This window comes from Neovison vison, chromosome 10, assembly GCF_020171115.1.
Source record: "Neovison vison isolate M4711 chromosome 10, ASM_NN_V1, whole genome shotgun sequence".
NCBI lineage: Eukaryota > Metazoa > Chordata > Mammalia > Carnivora > Mustelidae > Neogale > Neogale vison.
Window position 1 is genome coordinate 74,174,173 of NC_058100.1, and position 24,126 is coordinate 74,198,298.

Below are 24,126 nucleotides of genomic sequence, written 5' to 3' on the forward strand. Positions count from 1 at the left end.
GTTAAAGTGGGCTAAAGCCTCTGCCTTCAGCTCAGGTCGTGATCCCAGGGATCGAGCCCCGCTTCCCTCTCTCTCTCTCTGCCTGCCTCTCTGCCTGCTTGTGATCTCTGTCAAATAAGTAAATACAATCTTAAAAAACAAAACAAAACCACACACTGAAGTATTTACAAGTGAAATGAAATTGTGTCTGCCGTATGCTTTAACACTACCTTCCCCTCAATGGGTTGGAGAGGGAGAGTAGATAAAATTAAAAGGGCAGAATGCTAATAATTGTTAAAATTGGGTTCATTGTACCAGGCTCATTATTCAGGTATGTGTGAAATTTTCCAGAACACAAAGTTAAATATAGAATATTTTAAAGATTTTATTTATGTACTTGAGAGCGAGAACACGGCTGGGGGCGGGGCAGGGGTGAGGAACCGAGGGACAAGCAGACTCTCCACTGGGCCCCAAGACCCTGAGAGCATGACCTGAGCTGAACTCAGACACCAACTGACTGAGCTACCAAGGTGCCCACCCTTTTAAAAAAGATTTTATTTATTTGACAGAGATCACAAGTAGGCAGAGAGGCAGGCAGAGAGAGGAGGAAGCAGGCTCCCCGCTGAGCAGAGAGCCCAATGTGGGGCTCGATCCCAGGACCCTGAGATCATGACCTGAGCTAAAGGAAGAGGCTTAACCCACTGAGCCACCCAGGCGCCCTGGTGCCCCCCTCCTTTTAAAGATTTTATTTATTTAGGATAAAATATAGAACATCTTAAAAATAAATAAAGCTAGTCCTTAAAAAGAAAAAAAAAATGTAATCTCTGTACCCAGTGTGGGGCTCAAACTCCCAACCCTAAGATCAGGAGTCACGTGCTCTAACCACTGAGCCAGCCCGGTGCCCCCAGCACAGCTGGTCCTGCACATGGTGTTAAGTACACTAAGGAGGTGTTAACTACACTGTTCCAGGAGGACCGGAACAGGAAGGCCAGCCAAGTCTGGAAAGGTGAGAGAGATGGCATGGCAGGGAAGACTCTGAATCCGCCCTCAGCCTGGCAGGAAGGGTGAAGGAGACAGGAACCAAGGCTCAGTGATGTTGAAATCCAAGCCTGCACGGGCCAGGTTCCTTCCTCCTTCCTATTGCTGCAGTTGATAGAGGGTGCTTGTTCCAACTTTTGGCCACATTATGAGCCCTTTGAGAAAGATAATGCCCCCACTCTCCTGCATTCCATGTTTTCCCTACCCGCCACCCCCAAATTCCCAACAACTCTCCAATCCAAGGGGTAGCACATCCATGCCCAAGCGCCAAGCATAGGACGAGTACTGGTCTATGGCTCCATCTGCTGGTGACACTGGGAACTGAAGCTGCCCACAGAGGATCTCTATTGAGAAGGAAGCTGAGGATAATTTGAGAGAGATCTGATCCTTCCCCCTCCAGGAAAGATAAACACAGGCCAATGAAACATATAAGAAGCCTTTAATTTCATCACCATAAACATTATACTCTGATTGCTCACAAACAGTATAAAATATTTACTCCACTAAATAAATAAGACATAACATTATTGCAAACGGCACTTAAACCCCCCAGAGATAAGACCTCCTTAGCCCAGGCAGGGAGTACTCCTGAGTTTCCGTGCGAGATTCCCCAAGCACGGATATGCCCTGGGGGCTGGTACGGATAAAAGCTCGAGGAGCCACACTCTGTGCTTCCTATCCTGGAACAGCCCCAGGGAGAGGGTTGTGGAGTCAGTGGGGAAAGGGGGTGGAGGGGTGGGCAGCTCCTTCATCAGTCCAGCCCTGGAGAGAGCAGAGGGGAGTGGGGGTGGGGGGCCGGCTGGGCCAAGAAAGGAGGGGAGGCTAGGGAGGCTGCTGAGACCCGGAGCACCCCCCCCTTCACTCACTCCCAGCTCCCCCAGTCTTGGGTAACATGATTTGGGATATCAGCTGGGTAAGCAGAGCTTCCAAGCTCCTGGATTAGGCAGTTTTAGGGCCAGACTGATCACCCAAGGGAAGATGATTCTGGCAATGCTCAGCCCGATAAACCAGCTGCCTCCCGGGGCCCACTGGCGATCTCACCTCTGAGACACCGAGATGGCAGAGCTGGGAATTGATTCCCCTCTACTTAGTTAAATAAATAAGTTAAATATTTAAAGGCCTGTGTCCCTATGATGGCAACATAGGGGCCAACAAGCCATGTCCTGATCAAATGTAGTTGTTGGGGGAATGGGAGAAGGCAGTGCCATGCGGCCAGGCGGCTTCCTCTCTCCCCACAAATAACTTTCATAGTCTCAAATCCTGCAGAGGAGTTTCATACTAGAAACTTCCATGCAAGACAACATCAAAGGAATCTATGGGATAAGAGGGCTTGGAGATGAAAGACCAGGTGGTCGAGGTTACTGAGCTCTCCAAATCCCTTCTCTGGGTATGTCTTGACCAGGACACTAGCAGTTAACCCTGCCTGGGTCATCTCCCTGCAGAGTCCCACATTCCAGTGCACGGAGCTAAGGAAATGCCCGACCCTTCTGGCCTCCCTGGAGAAATCCAGACTGAAGCCCGTTTGGACCAACAGTCAGCCAGCCCGGAAGACTGGAGAGAGAGAGAGAGAGAGAAGCCCCAGTCCCCTACCTATGCAGCTCTGCACCTCACCCCCACGGGGTGGCAGCAGAGAGCCACACCACTTTGGCAGGGACAAACTGGAAGGCCCCCCCAGGGGGCCAACTGGATCCGCTGTGGGGGGTGGGGGAGGGGTTGGGACCCAGGGAGGCAGGGTCCTCAGTGGTGACCCTCAGTGGGTCACAGGGACTCTACACAGAGTATTTGGTCAAGTCGCTCTTGTCAAATACCACCTGTGTAGCAAAATAAATGGCCACAAAACCAAGGCCCGCAGCCGACACCATGTAGGCAGTGACAGACTGGCTGAGCTGAACAATGGAGCCCATAAACAGGGACGGGGCCACCTGCGACAGCAGGAATGCACTGTCCAGGATGGCAAGGTCCAGGCAAATGCCCCGGCCTGGGATGACCCTGGTCTCAGGCGGCTCGCCCACCACCACCCGCATGGAGACGTCGCAGGCAGAGGCCCCACAGAGCACAGGTGAAGTAGGGAGGAGGCCGCCGCCTCCAGCACCCATGTGTCCATTGGGGAAGGGAGATCCGGGCTTGGGGCCAGGTGGAAAGCTGGGCATCAGGCTGTCCTCACTGGCACTGCTTCCGGCATCTCCTCGGTATTTGGGCAGGAAAACCTGAGGAGGAGGAAAACAGGAGAGGTAGGAATCCAAGCACAGGATCCCAGCTCTAAGAAGAGACCCCAGCATTCACACCAGAGGCTGGAAGAAGCCAGGCCACCAGCCTCAATGACAGCTGCGCAGCAGGCCAGACCCTCCTTCGTCTGGGTCTAATGAAGACTCTCCTTCCAGGGCAGGGGATGGGGGGCACAGATCTGAATCCAGAAGCCTAGGTCTCCTCTAGCCTCTCCTGGAACCAGTAAGGGGCAGACAAAACTTCAATTGCAGGTCAGGAAGAGAATGGAACCCCAAGGTAGAGGGAAAAGACAGAATGAAACAGGTGAGAAGAGAGACGTCTAAGAACAGAGGAACAAAATCCAAAAATGGGACCCCTGAGGGCCCAAATGCACACACAGGGGGTTAACCCTCCAACTTTCTGCCCCTCACCACTCTGCCTTGGGACACACTCCTCAACTTCGCAGAGAGATGCTCTGCTCGCACTGGGGTCCCAGGCTGTACTGTGAGGCACAAGGCCCCAGACTCAGGACAGGGAAGGCCCAACAGACTCAGCCGGGAGGAAGAGAGGAACAAGAGGAATCTTCCAGACTCCTTCAGCCTAGCTGGGCTAATGTTGAAGCCCTTCTTGCTTCTTTCTCACTGTGTGCCAGAACCCCCTACTTAAGGATAGGGCCAGAATTCATCCTCTATGTCCCTGTGCCCATTAGCGCCTAACATGGAAGGGTTCTTGAGTCGGCTGCACTGGAGCTGGGACCCATGGCAGAGCTCAAAAGGAGCAGACAGCTCTTGGGGTGGCCAGAAATAGGCAAGTATAGACGGCGTACGTGGCCAAGTGTGCCATCAACTGCTTCTTGGAGTGGGCGTCCCGGGACCTGTCCTCCCCGCCTGCCACCCCTGGAAAGACCAGTGAGCCTGGAGCCTCAAGAGGCACACTCCGTGGTCCGAGGGGAGGACCAGCCTGAGCATGTTCCCTGAGTGCAAGTGCGCATGCCCAAGCCTGGCCTCTGGACACCAGCCCCGAGCCCCTAGCCGGGGCAGCAGCAGAATGGAGTCCAATGAAGGTCATCCATGTGCTGACAGGGGCCTCAGGGACCGGGCTACCCCAAGCAAAACCCTGGCCCCTCCGTCCACATGCCCCACCCCTGCAGCTGCCTATTCAATGAACCACCCTCCTAGCTAGCCATTTCTCCGCTACCTCCTCGTGTCTTCCGGCGGACAAACTTCCTCCCTATGGTCTGGAAGCTCTAGGAGGGCAGGCCTGCGTCTCCTCCCTCAGGACACCCCAACTTCTTACCCTCTGGGCAGAGCTCCCTGAGGCCCGTGAAGGGGACAAAGGTGACCATACAGCTTTGGTCACAAGGCTTCCCACAGAACCGGGCCCCTGGAGGGGCTGGATGGCGTGGGGCCAAGCAGGAAGGAGGCCCCCAACTTACAGCGGCCGGGTGAGCCGTGCCAGGTGCATCGGGCTCAGAGACCCGCCGTAGGGGCGAGGGAGGGGACAGAGGCAAAGGTGAGAGGCAGGAAAAGAAAAGAAAGAATTAGGCAGAAAAAGAAGATAAACCAGAAAAAGAAGGGATAGTAAGGACCCTTCTCCCTCTTGGAGACCAAAGCGGGGCAGGGCCCATCACAGTGCCGCTCCCCGAATAAAGAGAGCCGTTGCCAAGGCCAGACCACCACCACTTAGGGCGGCTGAAGCCAGGAGCCCAGGAGGTCATCTGATCAGCCTCAGCACCACCTCTGCCTAGAACTACCCAGCCCAGACTGAGCGCCTCCTCCACTAGCCCAATTCTTCTGGATCCCCAAAGAAGGAGTTAGCATTTCCTGCAATTATCCACTCAAGTGCTTTATAGCCCTGACACCAGGAAGTTATTCCCAGAATCTAATCTACACCCTCCTTCCGTGCAGCCCACGTCTCTGGCCCAGGGCTACACGGCTTCCTCTCCAGTCAAAGAAGGACTTTTCCTCGCTTTCCAGCTCTCCAGCCGGACACTGGCCAGGCTCCTCCGGCTGCCCTCCGCCCCCGCCCCACCCAGCGGCCAGCGTGAGTACCTGCTTCTCCCGGTGGTAGAGGGAGGCCAGCGTGTAGGGCAGGATCTGCAGGGCGGAGAAGGTGAAGCCGGTGAGGGCAGCCGATGCAGTCACCACGGCCACGCTGCGGGACAGGCACATGGTGCCGGCAGCCACGGGGAAGGCCACCACGCTGGCCAGATAGACGGCCCGGGTGCCGAATCGCTGCACCAGCCGGTCCATGACCAGTGAGAAGAGCAGGGACACTGCGCACTGCAGGAACAGCCCCAGGCTGCCCATCCGGACCCCTGCGGGCGGGGGTAGGAGGGTGGGGGAGAAGAAGTTGGCCAGAGCAGGAAGAGGCTGGTACAAACTGGGGAGGGCTCAGAACTGTGGCCAGGCCCGTTCCCCCCACCCCCATCAGCCCACCCGACTGCCACACGTGCAATCTAGGTTACTCCACAGTCGGCCATTAGATGGTGCGGTCAAAGCCTCCAGCTAAGGGCAGGGGACCACGCCCTGAGGGTTGCTCGGGGCCTCAGCTAGTGCTCCACTCTCTAAGACAGTAAGAGGGAACCCAAAGACAGCTCTGCACTTGGCTCCAGGACAGAGCTCGGGAACGCTGAGCTGAAGGTCTGTCCAGGGAAGGGCGAGAGTCTACAGGGGAGCAGAGGGCACGCTGCAGTTGGGGCCAGGTGGACCCGAGACGCGGCCTGGACTCCTCTGCCCCCTCTGTTCCTTAACTAGCTGAGCCTTTTCTTCTGGCAAATGAAAGCAATGACTGTGAGCAAACTCTCCGTGGCCTGAGGTGCTGTGACCGCAAGCCACTGTGGCGGCCTCGTGCACAGACAGGCCCGTTTTCCTGACCAGGATATCGGGAACAATCGGGAACCCAGACGCACAGCGATGGGCCCGGCTCAGACTGCACAGACTGCGGGCCTCCCCTGACACAAGGCCATGCCCTGGAGCTGGAGGTGCGGGGGATCTCTCACAGCAGCCCCCTCCTCGCCCCCCACTGCTGAGGCCTTACCTTCATCATAGTGTCTCCGGGCCTCGGTGCCCGGCTCAGCCCGGGGCACACCCTGGTACAGCCCCTCGCCCACAAAGTCCGTGTAGAACAGCGTGAAGGTCATGAAAGCCATCCAGCTGCACAGCTCGGCCACAAAGAGCCTGCGCAGGGTGCGAGGCACACGGCAGCAGAGCTGGTGCAGCCGGGGAAACAGGGCGCCCAGGCTCCGGAAAGCCAGGCGGGTGTGGCACGGGCAGCAGTTGGGGCCCGGGGGGACAGCCAGCCCTTCCGCCGGCTCAGCCGGACCCAGCGCGGCCTCCTCGGCCACAAACAGCGTGGCCGCCACGCAGGTGAGGAAGATGACAGTGAGCAGGCCGAAGAGGCACTCCTCCTGGGTGCCCAGGTAGGGGGCCAGGGCGCTGGCGTCCCAGTCGATCGCGGGCAGGAGGTAGCCCAGGCAGCCCCCAAGGCTGATCATGAAGGCGTAGACGGAGAAGGCCTGGCGACAGTGGTCTGGGTCCCGGAAGAGGTCGGAGAGCAGGGCCTCCAGTGGGGTGAAGCACACCTGGCCGCAGAAGTCCAGCAGCCCCACGCCCAGGATCAGCAGGGCTAGCTCCAGGGGCCTGGCGTCCGGGCACAGCAGCCCCGCCAGCCAGCCGGCCCTCGGGATGAGGAAGAGGCTCAGGAGGACGCCCAGGGACAGGGCCCATATGAAGGGCCTCCGGCGACCATAGCGCCCACGCCAGTGGTCACTGGCCGAGCCTAGGAGTGGGACCGAGATGAGGCCCAGCACTGGACCAATGCCTGCAGGAAGGACACGTCGTATGAGCCACAGGCTGCAGCCCTCGGGAGTGGTGGGGAAGGGAGACTGAGCTCCTGGAGGAGGATGGAAATGACCACCACATGCAGGGCCACTTCTTTGCTTGACATGGTATGGGGTATGTCACGCAGATTCTAGGTTTGCCCTCGCAGCCAGGACCACTAACGCCGCATCCTCAGATGGGCACAATGATACACGGAACAACCGGTAAGTGAGCCTGAAGCACAGGGGCCGAGGGAGAGGTGGGGGGCACGAGGCGGGGTTTCAACAGGCAGTGTGACACACACACACCCCCCGAGCCCGGCATCCTGGGAGCCGCCCCAGGGTGACCTCTTGCCTTCTGTGGCTTTTACAGAACACATCTGCAGTCGGGGCCCAGCCTACGCCCTAGGGGATAAGAAAGAGCCCTAGGTGGGAGCCCCTGATCTTCCTAATCGGTAGCTAGTCCTCCAGCCTGCCTAAGTCACCCAACTGCTCAGCAGCCTCTGTGACTGATGAAGCGGGGGACCCCAAAGGCTATTGCAAGGATTAAATGAGTAACAGACAGAAAGGGCTGAACTAAGGGAAGAGCCGTGTCTGCTACGTGCCAGGCACTGTGTAGGGATCTGGGGTATTGGGGGGACCACGGAATGTCCCTGTGCTCTTTTCCTACTGGGCACCCACTGCCCCATCCCTGCCCACGGTCACCCATCCACCCAGCAGGGCCCAACCTGCTGCCTCCACTGGCTCTTCCTGAGCCAGCAGCCACCTCTCCCTCTTTGGGCAGAAGCACTGTCACCCTGCCTCCTGGGTGTCATGGACCCACAGCAGGAGGCAAGGAGGCTGTGCTGCACTCACCGAGCACCATGGTCATGAACTTCTCCTCGACCCCCACCTCCAGCAGCAAGGGTGGCACGTAGGTGATGCCGGCGGCCAGGCATACTTCCAGACCGAAGGTCAGCAGGTTGACCAGCAGGAGCTGGGCTTTCCGGTGCCGCAGCAGGCGGCCGGCCCACAGCCTCTGGACCATGGTGGGCTTCACGCGCTCCCCGGCTGCCGTGGCTCGGCCCTGCTCCGGACGCCCAGGCCTCTCCTCCTTGCTGCCACTGAGTGCCCCGGCCTCTGCCAGGAGCCCATTTCTGCCAGCCTTCCGTGCAGGTCCGGCTCCTCAGGCCACGCTACACGCCTGTGGGCGCAGGGAGCCTCGGTGGGGACATAGCTCATCCCTCAGATCCTGAAAGGACAGTAACAGTCAAACCCAGACTGTGCAATCCTAGGAACCAGGCCTCTGGGATTTGCTCTGAGTTCTCTGAATCCTGTTCACTCCCAGGCTGACAATGGAGTGACCGTGCCACCCCTGCTGCCAATCAGGAAATGCATGTTAATATTAGCCTAAGGCTGACATAACTAATAAGGTAAATATCATTTTTAAACTTCAGCACACTCCAGAGCCAAAGAGATGTCCATTTTTCTCTGTTTTGGACTATCTTTGCCATTGCCCTTGCCTGCCGGTATGGAAAAAAGAAAAAAAAAAAATCAGACCAATTGAATTCCCAGTTCCTCAGGCCCTGTTATCAAGGTGCCTCTGGAGACCCTCTGCCGGGCCTGGTGTGTTTGCTTTTCTCTCTCCACTTCCCAAAGCTGGGCTGGTCAACTCCCCTCTGTTAGGAGCAGCGCTTCCTATCCCGAGCTGCTGGCCACAAGCCACGTTGCATCATAATCCCGGCCCCCAAGAACGAGGACAAGGGGGTGGGGAGGGCGGGGAGGCTGTGGTTTGTTGGGTTGAGTTTTAACCTGTCATTGAAACCACTTAAAGAGGGCGCCCCTGGAGGACCTTGTCCTGCAAACCTCTTCCTGGAGTCTCTCCGTGGAACGTTCCCACGTGGACTGCCCAACTGTCACGGGACGGGGGGCCCGCTCCCAGGTCCCCACCTCTCAGGGGCACCGAACGGCACCAGCCCGTACAGACACCCGTAACCGGGCGCTGCTGGAAGGCCCCACCACTTTCCAGGCAGCCCTCTCTGCTCCCCAGATGATTCCATTCTCAGCAGAGATGTCCCCACGGCCCTCCCTGCTAGGCCTGCCTCCAGGGCATAGAGACCCCATTGGGGCAGCCATGCCACGCTGTGCCCCCCAGCCCCAGGCAATGGGCCTCCAGCTCTTGCTTCCTGACAACAGGACCCGAGGCAGTCTGCTCTGTTTACAGGGGACCACGAAAGAGGGACAATCAAGTCAGCCACAAAGAGGAGTAGAGAAGGTGGGTCTTCCTGAGAAAAGTCCCCTAACTTGTCACTCATTCCTCCCAAAGAGGTGCAGACAGAGCTTCCTGCCACTCCCAGTGGGAGTCTAGATGCCCTCCCCTGCCTCACCCATTCATCCCCACAAAGGCCCAGGAATAGCACTGGGTCCACAGCCCCCAGGGCCTCTTGCCCGCAGTGGCCTTGGGCGCTACAAAGCCTGTGGTAGGTGCTCTCTGAAATACGCCACAGGGAAATCAGGTGGCTGCCAAACCGGGGAAGATGTGTCCTTCCCATAACTGCTTTCCAAGCCCTAGTAGACCAGAAAGGAAGGCCAGGCAACTTGTGACCTCTTCCCCAAAGCTCTACTCAGACCCTGACGATCCACTTTGGGAAGGGGCATGCACTCCTATGGCGGTGGCACGGGGAGCAGTGTAAAATAGGGGGTGGCATGGCTGGGAGGGGCCACACATCAGTCCCTGCTGGGCAGTTCTGAGCCACGCTCCTCCCCCACCGCAGCATCCCTGGGGAAGCCAGGAGCCTGCCCACAGACCAAGATAGGGTGCTGTACTCTCCAACCTGGAGGGTGGGGTTCTGGGCCAAAAGGCTTCCAGCCCATTCTACTCCCCGCCCCCAGTCTGGGCAGGCCCTGGACATTCACCTGCTGTTGGGTCCTCCCTGAGCAAACAGACTGTCAGACCCAGACTCACCCACAACCTGCCCACATTCCCAAGCTCTCATTGCTCCCTGTGGTTGCAAGTAAATTGCAGCCCTGTGACAAAACCAGGCACCCCACCTGCCTCCTTCCCTCCCTAAGCTGGCCCCTTGCTCCCTGGAAGACGCAGGACACCCTCCTTAGACCACAAGAGAGAAAGACAAAAAGACCAAAGAGGGTGAAGAGAGGAATTTCCCTTCTTCAGTCCAGATAGCTCAGGAGCGGCCTCCCCCTCCCTCCTTTCTCCTGCCCCTTCCCCTCTGCTGCACCAGGTAGCTGGGGGCTGGGCCAGGTGAAGAATTCATTGAAAGGAACTGGGTAGGAGGTGGGCAGGCTCGAAGTCCAGCAAGCGCCTCTCTGTTCTTAGGTTGCTAAACCCATCCTCGCTCTTTTGACTTCAACTGTGCCCCAAGGTCCAGGGCACTTTTGCCCCACCTAGACTAGAGTTGATTCTTTCCAGCCCAGAACTGCCTAAGGAATTCCAAGCCCACAAGAATATTCTTCCCTTCCAAAGATCCCCCTCCTGGACGTTCCCCAGAGCCCCAGTCTCACCCCACAGCATCCCCACTCCGGGGTCCTCAGGGTGGAGGGCACCACAGAGGACTCCCTCAGTGCTAACCGGCCACCTGCTGTCCCTCCAGGTCAGAAGCACAGAAGCCCAGGTCCACAGCAGTAGGGAAGCAAGTAGCTCCCTGCCACTTTCCCACTGTTGTGGCCACTCTTCCCTCCTGCAGCCCGAGGGCACGCTGCCCAGCAAAGCTTCTAAGTGACCGATGACTGTCAGCCCCCGTTTGAGGCACCCCCTGTCTTCCTCAGGAGTGCAGGCACGGAGACCAAACTCAATTCTCCCCAGTACCCTGCCTGTCCCACTGTTCCTTTAGCACTGGGCCCATCTGGCAAACAGAAGAGTCGGCCTCCTCTGGAGACTCACCTGGTAGGGAGGGGGCAGGAAGAGGAGGGCAGCGGTATACAGAGAGGAGATTGTGGCCTTGACCTCCAGAAAGGAGTCCCGAGTCCTTCTCAAGTTCTAGGTATCTGTCCTCCAATGACAGGACAGCAAGAAGGCTGGGAGAAGCCCAAGACCTCCAGGAACCTCCATGGAGCTCTGCCCCAGGCCATCTTTCCTCATCCCTGGGGAAGCAGAACGCAAGCCCGCTGAGCCTGGTCAGTGAGCTCAGCCCCGGAGCAGCAGCCCTATGGGCAACCTTCCTAGCTCCCTAGCACCTGGGAAACGTTTCCCCCAAGAAGGCACGGCAGAAAGCAGTGTGGGGGTCGGGGGTGGGCAGCGGGAGAGATGGGAAAGTCCGAAGGGCCCCCCCATCCCCACCCCCACCAGGGAAACCCTGGCCAGACCGCCGGAAGGGGCAACTCCTGAAGTTTCAAACGTGGTGAGGGGACCCACAGCCCACTGGGCAGGAAGCCCCACGCTGGGTTCGGCCACGGGCGAGCATGGGGAAACGAAACTGAGCAGCGAGAACAAACTTGGCCTGAACTTTCTCCAAAATTCAAAAGACAGAGTGAAGGCGGGGAGGAAAGGCGAGAGCCCACTTCTGGTGGCTCCCTGCGGGAAGGGAGGGTCAGAGGGACGCATAAAGAGGCCTTTGAGGGCTTTCAAAGGGGCTCCTGCCCCCCTCGCGCCCGAGGTGGGGCTGGGGGAGCAGATTCCCTGCGCTGACGGACAGAGGCCAGAGGAGCCGGGCTGCAGCCCGCCGCGGGCCAGTGTCAGGCCGCAATTCTATGGGCTCTTTATGCAGAAACCGGCGTTCCCCACCCACCCAGGCACATCAAACAGCTCGGCCCCCACCCACCCTGACCCCAGCAGCTCAGCGACCCTGCGCCCTCCCGCCACACTCATAAAGCCGCCCGGCTTTCTCACACGCTCCTCTACCCCTCACAGCCCCCAGGCGGCCCCTCCCGTGGAGAAGGAAACGGGGTGGGCTGGGCTCCCTCCAGGAATAATGACTCGGCTGCAGGAAGGGGGTGGGGCCACTCCCGGCCAGCCTCCCCCACATAGGAAGGGGGGGACCCCCATTCCTCCACACCGGACTGGATCCTAGGATCTCATTCCAAACTGAGCTCTCCCAGTTCTCTCAGCCCTCTAGGCTGGGGGCACGGAAGAGGACGGGGGCGTTCACCAACCCCACATCCCCGTGACCCAACCCCTTGCCTCAGCCCCAGGGGACCAATGTCCTTGGCCTTTACTGGTAAAACCTAGCACACTCCCGAAATGAGCTGTGCCCTCCTGGGGCCAGGTGCCGCCCCAGAAAGAGGCCGTGCTGGCCAGCCAGGGGCCCTGCAAATGAGCATCCTTTGATTGCCTGCTCTCACTACAGCCCCGGGCCGGGACGGGGGCTCTGGGAATTGCTACCTGGGCAGCTGGGGGAAGGGCGGCACACAGGACACAGCGCCTGGGGCGTGCCTTCACACCCACATTCAGTCTTGGATTCTCGGGCTCAAACTTCGCAGGAAGGGCGGGTCCGCTCTCCCCCACCCCACCCTACAAAAAAGGCAGCGATCTGCAGAGAGCCCAGGCCTGGGCTACACAGGGCACCCCCAGCCACCTGACCACTCAGCTCAGGATGCAACCTCTCCAAACCTCTCCATCTCGAGGGAATGGGCAGAAAGGAGGAGGGGGAGGGCTGGAGCGAGGGGAGGAGGGCCCCACCCCTGGCCCAGACTGGCTCCCCGGCTCCAGCCTCCCCCAGGACCTAGGGGCCAGGGATTTGGAGATGGCCCTGCTGCGCTGCCTTTTCTTCGCTCGGACTGGAAGCCTTCTGCTTAGCAGCTTGTCAGAGAGAGTGAGGGGGCTGCAGGCCGGGACACAAAGGGGGATTAGGGAGAAACCTCTCAGCCTGCAGAGTAATCCATCAAACTCTCTCCCGGCTGCCAGCACTGGCCCCTTCCCACTCAATTCCCCTTCCAGCTGCCGCGGGCCCCCCACCCCCTCTGGCTCCGGAGCCCTGTCACTTCGGGCAGCACAGAGAATCCCAGGCCCTGGGGGGGCAGAGGGGGCACAGTGCAGACACTGGGAAAGGGGCAATGGCCCCCTCCCCCCACTCACCCCCAATGTGTGAAAACCCAACAGGTGGCAGTGGCTTGGAGGAAAGTTGCTTTTGTTGCCCTGTCTGAGAGCACCAGTCCTGCTTCTGAAAGGAAACAAATGCGAAGAGGTTGGGGGAAGGGGAGGGGAAAGGACCGGCGGGCAGGCGGTCCCCAGAGCCCACTCTCCTCTCCCCTCCTCTCTGCAACCCAGTGACAGGAGTTCTGGGGCTACTCTGACCCTCGCCTTGGCCGGTCAGTCCTGGCCAGCCCAAGTGGAGGTGAAGCATCTTCCCAAGGGGTCACCTGGCAATCCTGCAGTGACCTTCTGCACAGACACACATCTGGCTCCAGGCAGAGACCTCCCAATCAGACATCCCTTTGGACAACAGTGGCGGCCAAGGGTCACACCAGGTCACCGTGACCAAGTGCCCTCCGACCCCAGGCGATCAGTTACTCTTCACCCTCGAGCTCTCTTCTACCCCCGGGAGGGGCCACCGGTCTTTGAACCCTGGGGGGTTCGGCAGGGTGCCCCTGCTGGTGGCAGCCCGATCTGGGTGTGCACGCCAGCTCCCCCACTCACATGACCTGGGTAGTGGCCCGCCAGACCCCGCATGAGGTGGGGACCATGAGTACAGGCATTTGCAGGGTGAGGACACGGAGACGAATGCCATCCCCCTCGCAGAGACAGCTCGTGGAAGTTCTGGTGGGGACACCTGGCAGAGGACTCTCTCACCCCCAAAGGGGAGCAGCGGGAGCAGCGGCTGTCAGAGCAGGAGAGCAGGACGGACTAGCAGCCCTTCTTCTCCGGTAGCATTCCCCTCTCACCCATGTGCCGCCCACACCGCCCTCGCCTGACGCCACTCACGCCCCTTTTGGCCCCCAGAGGCAGAGGAATGCCAGGAATGCAAATGCCTCCCCAGGTGCTGGCCCGGACAGGTGAGGAGAGGTCACTGCTGCAGACCTGGTGGGTGCTGGCAGAGGATGAGAAGGGGATGGAGGGTGGAGTCAACCTCCCTGGGTTATGGGACGAGGGTGGATCGCGTTGCAGGGACAGGAATCACAGTGGCTGACAGCCGCTGTCCAGAGGTGTCTGGCATGTACTGGATACCTGACATGCCTTTCCCTCTAATTCCAAGCATTCGAAATGCTGCCAAGTGCTCTGAACTGGGAACCAGGACAGAATAGTCCAATTTCAACAACTTTTGCTGCTGTATAGCCTGGACAAGTCGTTTTATACACACACACACACACACACACACACACACACACACACCAGGGACTCACAGGTGTAAAATGAGAACGAGTCTATATACGGTCTAAGGTTCTTTACAACTGAACGGCTAAGTGATCTCGTGCCCACCCGCCGCCCGTCCCACTCCCTGTCTAAGCCTCAGGTGTGGTGCTCTCCCTCGGGTAAGTGCTCACTGCCAAGGCCACATGGCACTGGGGAGAGGCTTTCACAGCCTTCCATGGTAGAGAGGCCAGGGAACCAGGTGGAGAGTGCCAGCAGTTAGCGGCCACCCAAGACTGAGCCAAGTAACGGAGACATCTGGGGGCAGAGTTGCCCTCTTTCCTACTCCCTCCCAGAGCTGGACTCCAATTGCCTAGCAGAAATTGGTAAATTCTTTCTCTACTTGGGCCACAAGAAATGCTTCACTACAACGAGGGGTAGAGGTACCAAGAAATCCCCTGATCCAGGGTGGGGAGAATGGGGAGCTTGGCACAGTCTCCAGGCCGCTGGGAAGTTCTCTGCTTCCGATGCCTTCTCAGTTCCTAGGGCCCCTGTGAAGTGAAACTTGAACAGCCTCCCTCCTAGTGAATTTGAACTTTGCCAGCCAGCCAGCCAGACCAGGCAGCTCTCCTCATCCCGCACAGCCAACCCTTGCCCCCGCCCTGCAGACTGGCCTCCCTCAGGAGGTGGAAGCACGCAGAAAAGAGGCAGGGGATAGAGGGTCTGGACAGACCTATGGAGGAGCAGAACCCCCGGCTGGGAGGAAGGACCAGGATGCTGGTCCTAGCTCTGCGATGTCCCACCTCTAAGGTCTCAAGTTCAACGATCTCGGGCCCTTTCAGCCCTGATATCCTACAGTCTGTGATCAGTCCTATTTATCATCAGAAGGCTCTGGGCCAGAGCCAGCCCTATGGAAATGTGTTCTCAAAACCCCAGTCATTCAGTAGTGAGCAGGGTGCAGGGGGTTTCCAAAAAGGACTCTTTTATTAAAGAGTCCTAGTTTGCCCACGCTTGAAGGAAGTATGCCTCAGTGCCTGCAACCTAAGCTCCCCCAAAGGACCGTCAAAGAGCACAAAAATTAACTGGCTCACTCGTTCACCCACCCACCCATCCAATGCTCGCTGAGATCCAATTACGGGCCAGCCCACCATGAAGGTGCGGTGGATACAGCCCCTTTGGGAATGCTAAGACCCAAGTCCCTAGAGTTGGGGGCCCGCGATGTAGGGCATGACCGGTTCTCCCAGGGCTTCCTGGAGGAAGAGCCATGTTGCAGAGCCTTGAGCAGGTCAGGCCTATGCAGAAAAGGGCAGATACCTGCAAAACACAGCCACTAGAGACTGGTACTTCTACACACACCGACCTCTCCTTTTGGCCCCCTCCCCGGTGAGGCATGGTGGCAAGAACACCAGACCCAAAATCGTGGCAATGGGTATCGATCTCAGATCTGGACCAAGATGGGGAAATGTATCCGCCCTGGGGCTGATTTTCCTTCCAAAGTATGGCCATACTGGAGTTACTTCATTCACCTGACTCCTGTCCAACTCAAGTCCGCATATCCTCTAGGGCTCCCTGGAACCCAAGCCGTCAAGGATCCCCTCTTTCAGGGGCACCTGGGTGGCTCAATCCTTCAAGTGTCTGCCTACAGCTCAGGTCATGATCCCAGAGTGTAGGGATCAAGCCCTGCATCCAGCTCCTTGCTCCTTGGGGAGCCTGCTTCCTCTCCCTGCTGCTCCCCCTGCTTGTGCTCTCTCTCTCTCTGTGAAATAAACGCATAGATACAATCTTAAAACAAAACAAAAAAGGATCCCCTCTTTCCTCCAAAACTTATTGCGCTCAACAGGCAGCTCTCAGGGTTGGATGCTGCCAGTGGTCCTTCTGGTCTCCTTCCCTAACCTCTGCCCCATCAGCCCTTCAGCTCCTGGAAAGCAAGGACCACAGTCCCCGTCCAGGACCTAGAAGGAGTCGTCTTCAACAGAAGGCCTTTAAGTGAGGCTGAATCAGGATTCCTGTCTGCTGCAACATGAACGGCCTGGCAGGAATTCAGGCAGGGCCACGCTCAAGGTATCTGGGCGCTCAGCTCTTTGCAGCGACAGGAGCCAGGAGCAGGAAGCTAGATTGTCACATCCCTAGAGATGGGTTGTGTGGTTCCAGCTCGGAAACTATTTGTGCTAGCTCAAAAGGATATTCGAGATTAGAGGCTGGGTGAGAGGTAACAAAGAGCACTGGGGAAGGAGGGAATTGTCTCTGGCTCCTGAGGGCAAGGATCCCGCTGGGCATTGGGTCTGGCCTGAAACTGGTGACCGAGGGACTATGGGACTATGGGCCATGGGACCAGGAGCTGCTCTCCAACCCATTCTTGCTGGCTCATCCCAGCTTCCCGGAGAGAGTAATCTCCCGAATCAACAAAGAAGGGGAAGGGAACAAACAAGTACTGAGCCCCTGACCTGTGCAGGCCCTCTGCAAAACGTGCCTATCTCGTGTAATCCCCAGGGTAACACTGCGCAGTGAATATTATCCTCGCCATTTTATAGACACGGACGCCACGGCCAATCGGTGAGGCAGGCCCGTCTCCAACATCAGAAGCAAGAAGCCCTACAAGTCATTCGGGGGCAGTGGCAAAACTGTGGACTTCTTCCCATGGAGGAGGAAACATAGACCTCATAGTAGGAAAAGGGATTAAATAGGAAGTTCTGGCCAGATGTCAGGACCACCCCGTGACAGCTCGGTCAGCTCCTGTCCCCCAGCAGGGACACTTAATACACTAGACAAAGCTCCACACTCCAGCTCCAATGCTGGGAGTCAAGTGGCATCAGTGATCACGATGCTGGGCCTGGCACCAACTGGTCCAGACTCTGTCCTTGCTGCTCAGCAAACAGGGCCACTGACTATTCAGAGAAAGGCAAGCTGGGTTTTTCTTCTGGCCATCAGAAAGCAAAGGGCTTGGGGGCCGGGTGCGGGGGAGGAACAGAGTAGAACCCCATCTTCAGTATGCCCCCTCTTCCTCATATGGTTTCCCTAAAAATCACAGCAAATAACCTTTCTGCAGAGGAGGCTCTTAATCTTTCAAGATACATATTCACCTCTATTATCTCCGGTACTCTCGCCCACCTTGAGGAGATAGGCGGGGCCGGAGTTTCTGGACTGATTAAAAAACAAGTCATGCACAGTATTGATGGAGAACAGGCCAGGATGTCCAGTCCTGGTGTGTTCTTTGCACTAGACCACAAGTTCAACAGCAAGTAGGTCATTCACAGTTTACATATAATTATATATGGTCTCACTCCCCTGCTCAGAAACTCTGGTTTCTAAGCATAAACCACAAATATTGCCTCCACTGTCACCCGATAACAACAGCTGACATTGATCAGGCTGTTACACCCCCTGCGGCGATGGGAGCTCCACCTGTATCAGCTCCTGCAACCCTCAGAATCCGGTGACGCGGTGCCCTACAGAGGAGGAACGGGAAGCACAGAATAATGAAATAACTTGCACAAGAGGAAACGGGGTTGAAATCCGGGCACCTGGGTGCTGGAAGCCAGTCTCTTCACTAGTTATACAGACTCCCCGAGGTCGGGGAGACCTTGCTCCCAAAGAAACAAGAGCAGAACCCAAGCATGGAGTCCCAGGCTGGGTGTTGCTGTCCATTTGGTCCTGAGTAATAGACATAATAAGTACTAGCTAATGTTTATTGACCACTTACTATTACCTAAGGCACAAAGTCCAGTACTCTGTATGCATGATTTAATAAAGCTCTACATTTTTCCTATTTTACATATTACAGACCGTTAGCTATTTACATTTAAGAAACAAACAAACAAACAAAAGCTACAGGGCACGGGCTGGCTCAGTCAGAAGAGCATGCAACTCTTGATCTCGGGGTCCTGAGTTTGAGCCCCAAATTGGGTGTAGAGCTTACCTAAATAAATTAAAAAAAAAAAGGCTGGAAAGTATTGTCATTATCAGCCCCATTTTGCAGCCAGGTATATGGAGGCTTTGAAGATGTTAAGTAACTCACCCAATGTTTCCATACCCAAGAGAGCAGCCAAGGTAGAAAGCCTGTCTTTCTGACAATCTAGGTTCTTTTTTTTTAAGATTTTATTTATTTATTTGACAGGCAGAGATTACAAGTAGGCAGGCAGAGAGAGAGAGGAAGAAGTAGGCTCCCTGCAAAGCAGAGAGCCCGATGAGGGACTCCATCCCAGGACCCTGAGATCATGACCTAAGCCGAAAGCAGAGGCTTAACCCACTGAGCCACCCAGGTGCCCCGACAATCTAGGTTCTTACCCATAATGCTGTGTTGTGGGGTTCTAATGGTCCAAATGATGGTACTTAATTTCACTTTCAGCGTCCTCAGACCATCCCCACGTTTCTGCCTGTCCCTCCAGAGCCCTGCCCAGGCTGGGAGAGGGGCCTCCACACCAACCCGCCACCACCTGGTGGCCTGGAAGGACCTGGGTGGGCCACCAAGAATCAGGAGCAGTTCTTTCTCCTCCTTCGGGATAACCCGAGAGCCAGGAGGGGCAGGGAAGTTCACCACAAGCTCCATGAGGAAATAGGAAAACTTCCCCTCACACACCCCACACACATACTCTAAGTGGGGCCTGTATGTCCACAGCTGTACATTCAGCCACAGCTGTATTTTCCTCTTCAGACTCATCCTGCTGACTCAAACTCCATTTTTCTGAGCACCTTTAGAAAAACAGAGTCCTGGCTCCATGACAGGCCTGGGGGGAGGAGATAAGGGAGGAATGAGGGGATGGGACCCATCCAACAGAAGGGCCTGTGACCTCAAATACCGCAGCACTCACTCCCTAGGAGAAGCTGGGCTGCACATTTCCCCGGCCCTCCCTTCCCCACCCCCAAGGCCAGTCTGCTCCCCAAGCCTTGGGCAGGTGAGCCCCACACCAAGGCTGCTTGTTCTGAAAGGAGATCTGCTAGGTGCCTCAGGAAAGGCGGCCAGAGGCCCCCAGGGCCTCACTCACAGCCCCAGCAGGACTTCCAGGAGCAGTAGTGAAGGTGGCCCTGGGCCTGGGTGCCTGGGCTGTGCCCCCCGGCAGACTGCAGGGCAGCAAAACAGCAGCTGGGCTATTCTTAGCGTCCGCTCCACTGGGATCAGGTCCGTGTAACAGCTGAAGGGCAAGTCCTCACCAGGTACCCACGATGCCAAACCCCTCCCAACCCCAACTCTGGCCCCTGGAGAAAGAAGGAAGCCGGGTGGCACGAGCAGCCCAGGGGGTGGAGGAAAAGCTGAGCAAGTCAAGAGTGTCTGTGAGGAAGATGGAAGCTGATTCAGAGGTCAAGGGCAAAAGCAAGTCACGGGGGGTTCGTGCGCTTCAGGGGAACAGAAGACTAGGCGAAGGGCTGGCTCGCACTCAGGAGAAACGCCGCAGGTCCCAGGGAGCTCCTCCAGCAGGCCATGCCGCTGCCTAAGCCCAGAGTCCTGAGAAGCCAGAGCGGATGTCCAGGTACCATCTCATCACACCTGTTTGCTGATTTCAGCTTTGTCACCGTCCCTACCGGAGGCCCCCTGGGGGCGCGGAGAAAAGGGCCTCTCCTTTTCCTCCCTCCCGCCCCCGCAAGGATGACCGAGGCTGCGGGGCAGGGGGCAGAGGAACCCACACACCCACACACTCCAGCCTCAACTCTCTGCCCGGAGCCTGGCCCCAAGACTAGCGTCCGAGATCGCTCGGTCACCTCTCCCTCCCTTCTCAACCCCCGCACCTCAGCCCAAGCAAGCTGGCCGAGCCCGGGGACCCCACGGCATCCCCGCCGCCGGCCCCTTTCCCGGCTCCCCAGTCCCGGACTGTGCGTGCCGCGGTGACTCATCCCGTCCCTTTCCGGCGAAGCAGCGACAAGGGAAGAAAATAAATGCAACTTTCCAAAGAAAACTCTGACGCTGGAGCTGCAACAGGAGCGAGCGGCCGGTCCGCCAGCCGTCCGCCCGGCCCGGGGGTCCCGGGAGGGCCCGCTCCCCGCCCACCCGCCGCCGGGCCCGGGACAGCGGGCGACCCGGCGCTCCAGCCCAACCCGCCCTCCGCGGAGGAAAGCCCGGCTCCGCGGGGACCGAGCGGCAGGACAGAGGGAACGCGCCCGGGGCCCGCCACCTCCCCCGGGAGTAGCGCGGGGCGCGGAACACGCCACCCCGCGGAGCTCCGCCGCGCGGCCCCGCTCCCTCCCCCGCGCCGGGGGGGTCCCCTCCCCCGGGAGAGGAGGGGGCGCGCGCCTACCTGGCCGAGGTGTGCGGCTGTCACCCGGGGCCAGCGCGCGCGAGCTTGTCCCCCCCCCCCCGCCTCCTCTCAACGCGCGCCAGCCGGGCCGCTTTTAAATCTCCAGGTTGCTCCGCGGGGGGAGAGAGCATGCGCGCTGGGGCTGCGGGAGGGGGAGGGGAGGGGCGAGGCGAGGCGAGGCGGGTCGGGGGTGGGGGGTGCGGGAGCGGTGGGAAGGGGTGGGGCTGGTCCCGGGGGAAGAAAGCGGGAGGTCTCGGAGCGGTCTTTGTAGCCGCGACCGAGACAGGCAGCCCCCGCGTGGCTCCCCGCCTGCCCTGTCATTACCTAGGGCCGTGCACCGCCCCCTCGCCGCTCGCCACCAAAACATTTAGGTAGAGACTGCCCGGCTCCGCGGGGCACCTCCCCTCCCCGGAGCCAGTCTGCGACCATTACCCGCACGTGCTATTCTGGCCGTCCGCCGGTCCGGGGGCGGAGCTGCACCCCACCCAGCCGGGACCAGCCGTTCGAAGGAGATGGCACCCTCTTCCCCCACCTTTCTCCGAAGCAGAAAGCGTTTCCTAACTCAGTCCTCAGTCCCTCTGTTTGAAGTTAAGAGCCGAATTTCAATTTGGTATCCCCTGAAAGATGTGACCCGGGGAGAGGGAGTGAGGAGCTGAAGTGAAATGTCCCCTTTGTCGGCTGTTGAGCAAGTTCCTAACAGATCCCGTGTTTCCAGAAGGCTTTTGACAAGAGCAGAACAATGCAGGTGGGAGACACAGAACTGGAGGCCCAGGCTAGCCTTGGGGTGGGGGAGGCCCAGCTGTGCCTTTTTCCTTCGTGGCATTGTATTGGGGTGGAGAGAAGTCACAGGTGTGTGGTCTCTTCGCTTGAATACCACCGCATCACAGCAAGATGCCTCTGAAGGGGAGAACCTAGTTGGCTGTAGCCTGGACTGGTCACCTGGGTCACTGGGACCCAGTGCTGGCCCTCTCACCAACCAGGTGTGATGGGAAGCAAGTCCCTTCCCCACCGGGGCTTTTGTAAGCAGTTGGCCAGAACATTTCTAAGGGTGCAGAAGCTGGGAGGCCAAGAAAAGTGGGAAGTACAGGAGGGGGCCAGGCGCAATGGAGAGCAGAGCAAAGTCGAGAACTTTCAAAGTCACTAGACACTTGGAAACTGTCTCAGCACTCATTCCTCCAACAGGTGACCCTCTGGTGCCCCAGTGACTTTCCCAAGCCTTTGGCATACCCATGTTGCAGAGAGACTAGGGTAGAGTTATGGGTCCCTGAGCTGGTGTCCCCTCTGCCCCAGAAAAGATGGCTGGAGTCAGAGGGAATCCCAGGTCAGCTGGAAAATTACAGAGCAGGAGAGAGTGGACGATGGTATTTTCCAGGCTTGGGGAAACAGTTCTGGGAGCAGAACAGACAAGTCTGTCCTGCCTCAGAGGAGAAGCAGCCCCTCTCTGCCCCCTTGACTTTTGGCCAGGAGCCGACCTGCTTCATGCCTTGTGCTTTGGGCGGTGAGCAGACAGCGTGGTCTGAGATCCTGGGCCCTATTCAGCAGTGGTCACCTCGAGTGAGTAAGTACAGGTGAACTTCTTTACCAAGCCAGGTAGAAGCCCTCGCCAGGGCCTGCCCACTGGGCACAGGGTCCCGCTGGGCCATCTGCTATGAAGATGCTCCCTCCTTCTCTTTCTGCTGGTACAGCCTCATGTCATGATAGTAATAACTGACTCTTACTGATGGTACCAAGTACTTTTCTACATGCTGCCCATATCTTAGCTCACTCCTTCCTTATGACAATTCGAGACACCAGTACCATTTTTGGATAAAGAAGCTGAGGCAATCCTTTGGTCCAATGACGACTCCCCAGCCACACATCCCCATCATCTCTGGGCTCCAGAAACAAGGCAGAGGCTCACCAGCGACTTCCGAGTCTTAGAGAACGTCCTGACACCCATAGTGCTTCTCACACTGCTGGGTCCTTCTGCATAAGTGGAAGCTTCCCTGGGCCTCAGTTCCCCTGGAAGTCTACTGTAGGAAAACCGCCATGTCTCTTTCCTTCCTCCCTGCCCCCCACCTCCCCACGCACACAGCCTACTCCCTAGCCACTTCCCATTTATAGGAAATGGGGGATGACGTGAGGAGCAAGGCCGTCCTTGGGGAATGGCTAATAGTCTGGCTGGATATTGGAGAAACCAAAGATGCTGGCAAAACGCATTAGCAGCTTGGGCTCCACCCCCACCACAGTCCCTTCCCATTATCCCTGGACTCAGAAGAAGCATCATCCTCTTTCTACAGAGATCAGATACCCAACTGGGGCTGGTTAGCCTCAAAGAAGGCTGAGAAGGTATGAAGGCTCTGGCTCCCCTTGATGTCCAGCCATCTCCACCATCCAGTGACTGTGGTCCCTTAAGGGCCTCTTTGCTTTTTCCCCTGCCTGCCTCAGGATGAGGTGTGAGCGTCTGTTGAAGCATAAAGGCCACCAGCAGAGCCAAATCTTGGCTGTGGACTGGGAAGGGAGAGGGATGGGTCTCCTGGACACAGTAATTCCAATTTACGGGATTTCTCTCGTGGCAAAATAATCAGAGATTATTTTGCATCACATAATGTATCAGAAATATGCACAAGGTGTTCATCTCATCATTCTTCATAATGTGAAAAACTAGAAACAATTTTTTAAAAGATTTTATTTATTTATTTGACACACACAGAGAGAGAGATCACAAGCAGGCAGAGAGAGAGGGGGAAGCAGGCTCCCAAGAGAGAGAGCCCAATGCGGGGCTTGATCCCAGGACCCTGAGATGATGACCTGAGCCCAAGGCAGAGGCTTAACCCACTGAGCCACCCCGGTGCCCCTAGAAATAATTTAAACAACGGCAGAATAATAAGCCACTGGTAAGCAATTTAAGGCAAATCCCTATAGTGGAACATGATGCCACCATTAAGAATGGTGATAACAGGGGCGCCTGGGTGGCTTAGCAGGTTAAAGCCTCTGCCTTTGGCTCAGGTCATGATCCCAGAGTCCTGGGATCGAGCCCCACATCAGGCTCTCTGCTCGGTGAAGAGCCTGCTTCCTCCTCTCTGCCTGTCTCTCTGCCTACTTGTGATGTCTGTCTGTCAAATAAATAAATAAAATATTTTTTTAAAAATGGCGATAACATAGAAAAATTTTATTTTATTTTATCTTATTTTATTAAGATTTTATTTATTTGACAGAGAGAGAGAGTGCATGCACACGTGAGCACACAAACAGGGGGAGCGGCAGGCAGAGGGAGGGGGAGAAGCAGGCTCACCAGTGAGTAGGGAGCCTGATGCAGGGCTCAATCCCAGGACCCTGGGATCATGACCTGAACTGAAAGTAAAGGCTTAACCAGCTGAGCCATCCATGAGCCCTTATTTTTTATTATTTTTTAAAGATTTTATTTATTTATTTGAGAAAGAAAGCATGAATGGGGTGAAGGGCAGAGGGAGAAGCAGGCTCCCCGCTGAGCAGGGAGTCCACTGCGGTGGGGGTGGAGGGGTGCTGGAATCCCAGAACCCTAATACCATGACCTGAGCCAAAGGCAGATGCTTAACCAACTGAGTCACCCAGGAACCCCTGAAGATTTTATTTTTAGGGAATCTCCACACCCAGTGTGGGGCTCGAACTCATAA

General features: G+C 57.4%; 1 protein-coding gene across 1 annotated transcript; it reads right to left on the reverse strand.

Annotated features, from left to right (window-relative positions):
- Window positions 1-1,437: 1,437 nt before the first annotated feature.
- SLC45A3 (solute carrier family 45 member 3) lies at window positions 1,438-20,555 on the reverse strand. Its single transcript, XM_044267749.1, has 5 exons — window positions 20,492-20,555; window positions 7,898-8,273; window positions 6,262-7,044; window positions 5,274-5,539; window positions 1,438-3,224 (listed from the first exon to the last, which is right to left on the reverse strand). The coding sequence occupies exons 2-5, from the start codon at window positions 8,067-8,069 to the stop codon at window positions 2,787-2,789; spliced, it is 1,659 nt and encodes a 552-aa protein (XP_044123684.1). The 5' UTR covers window positions 8,070-8,273; window positions 20,492-20,555; the 3' UTR covers window positions 1,438-2,786.
- Between the last annotated feature and the right edge of the window lie 3,571 nt (window positions 20,556-24,126).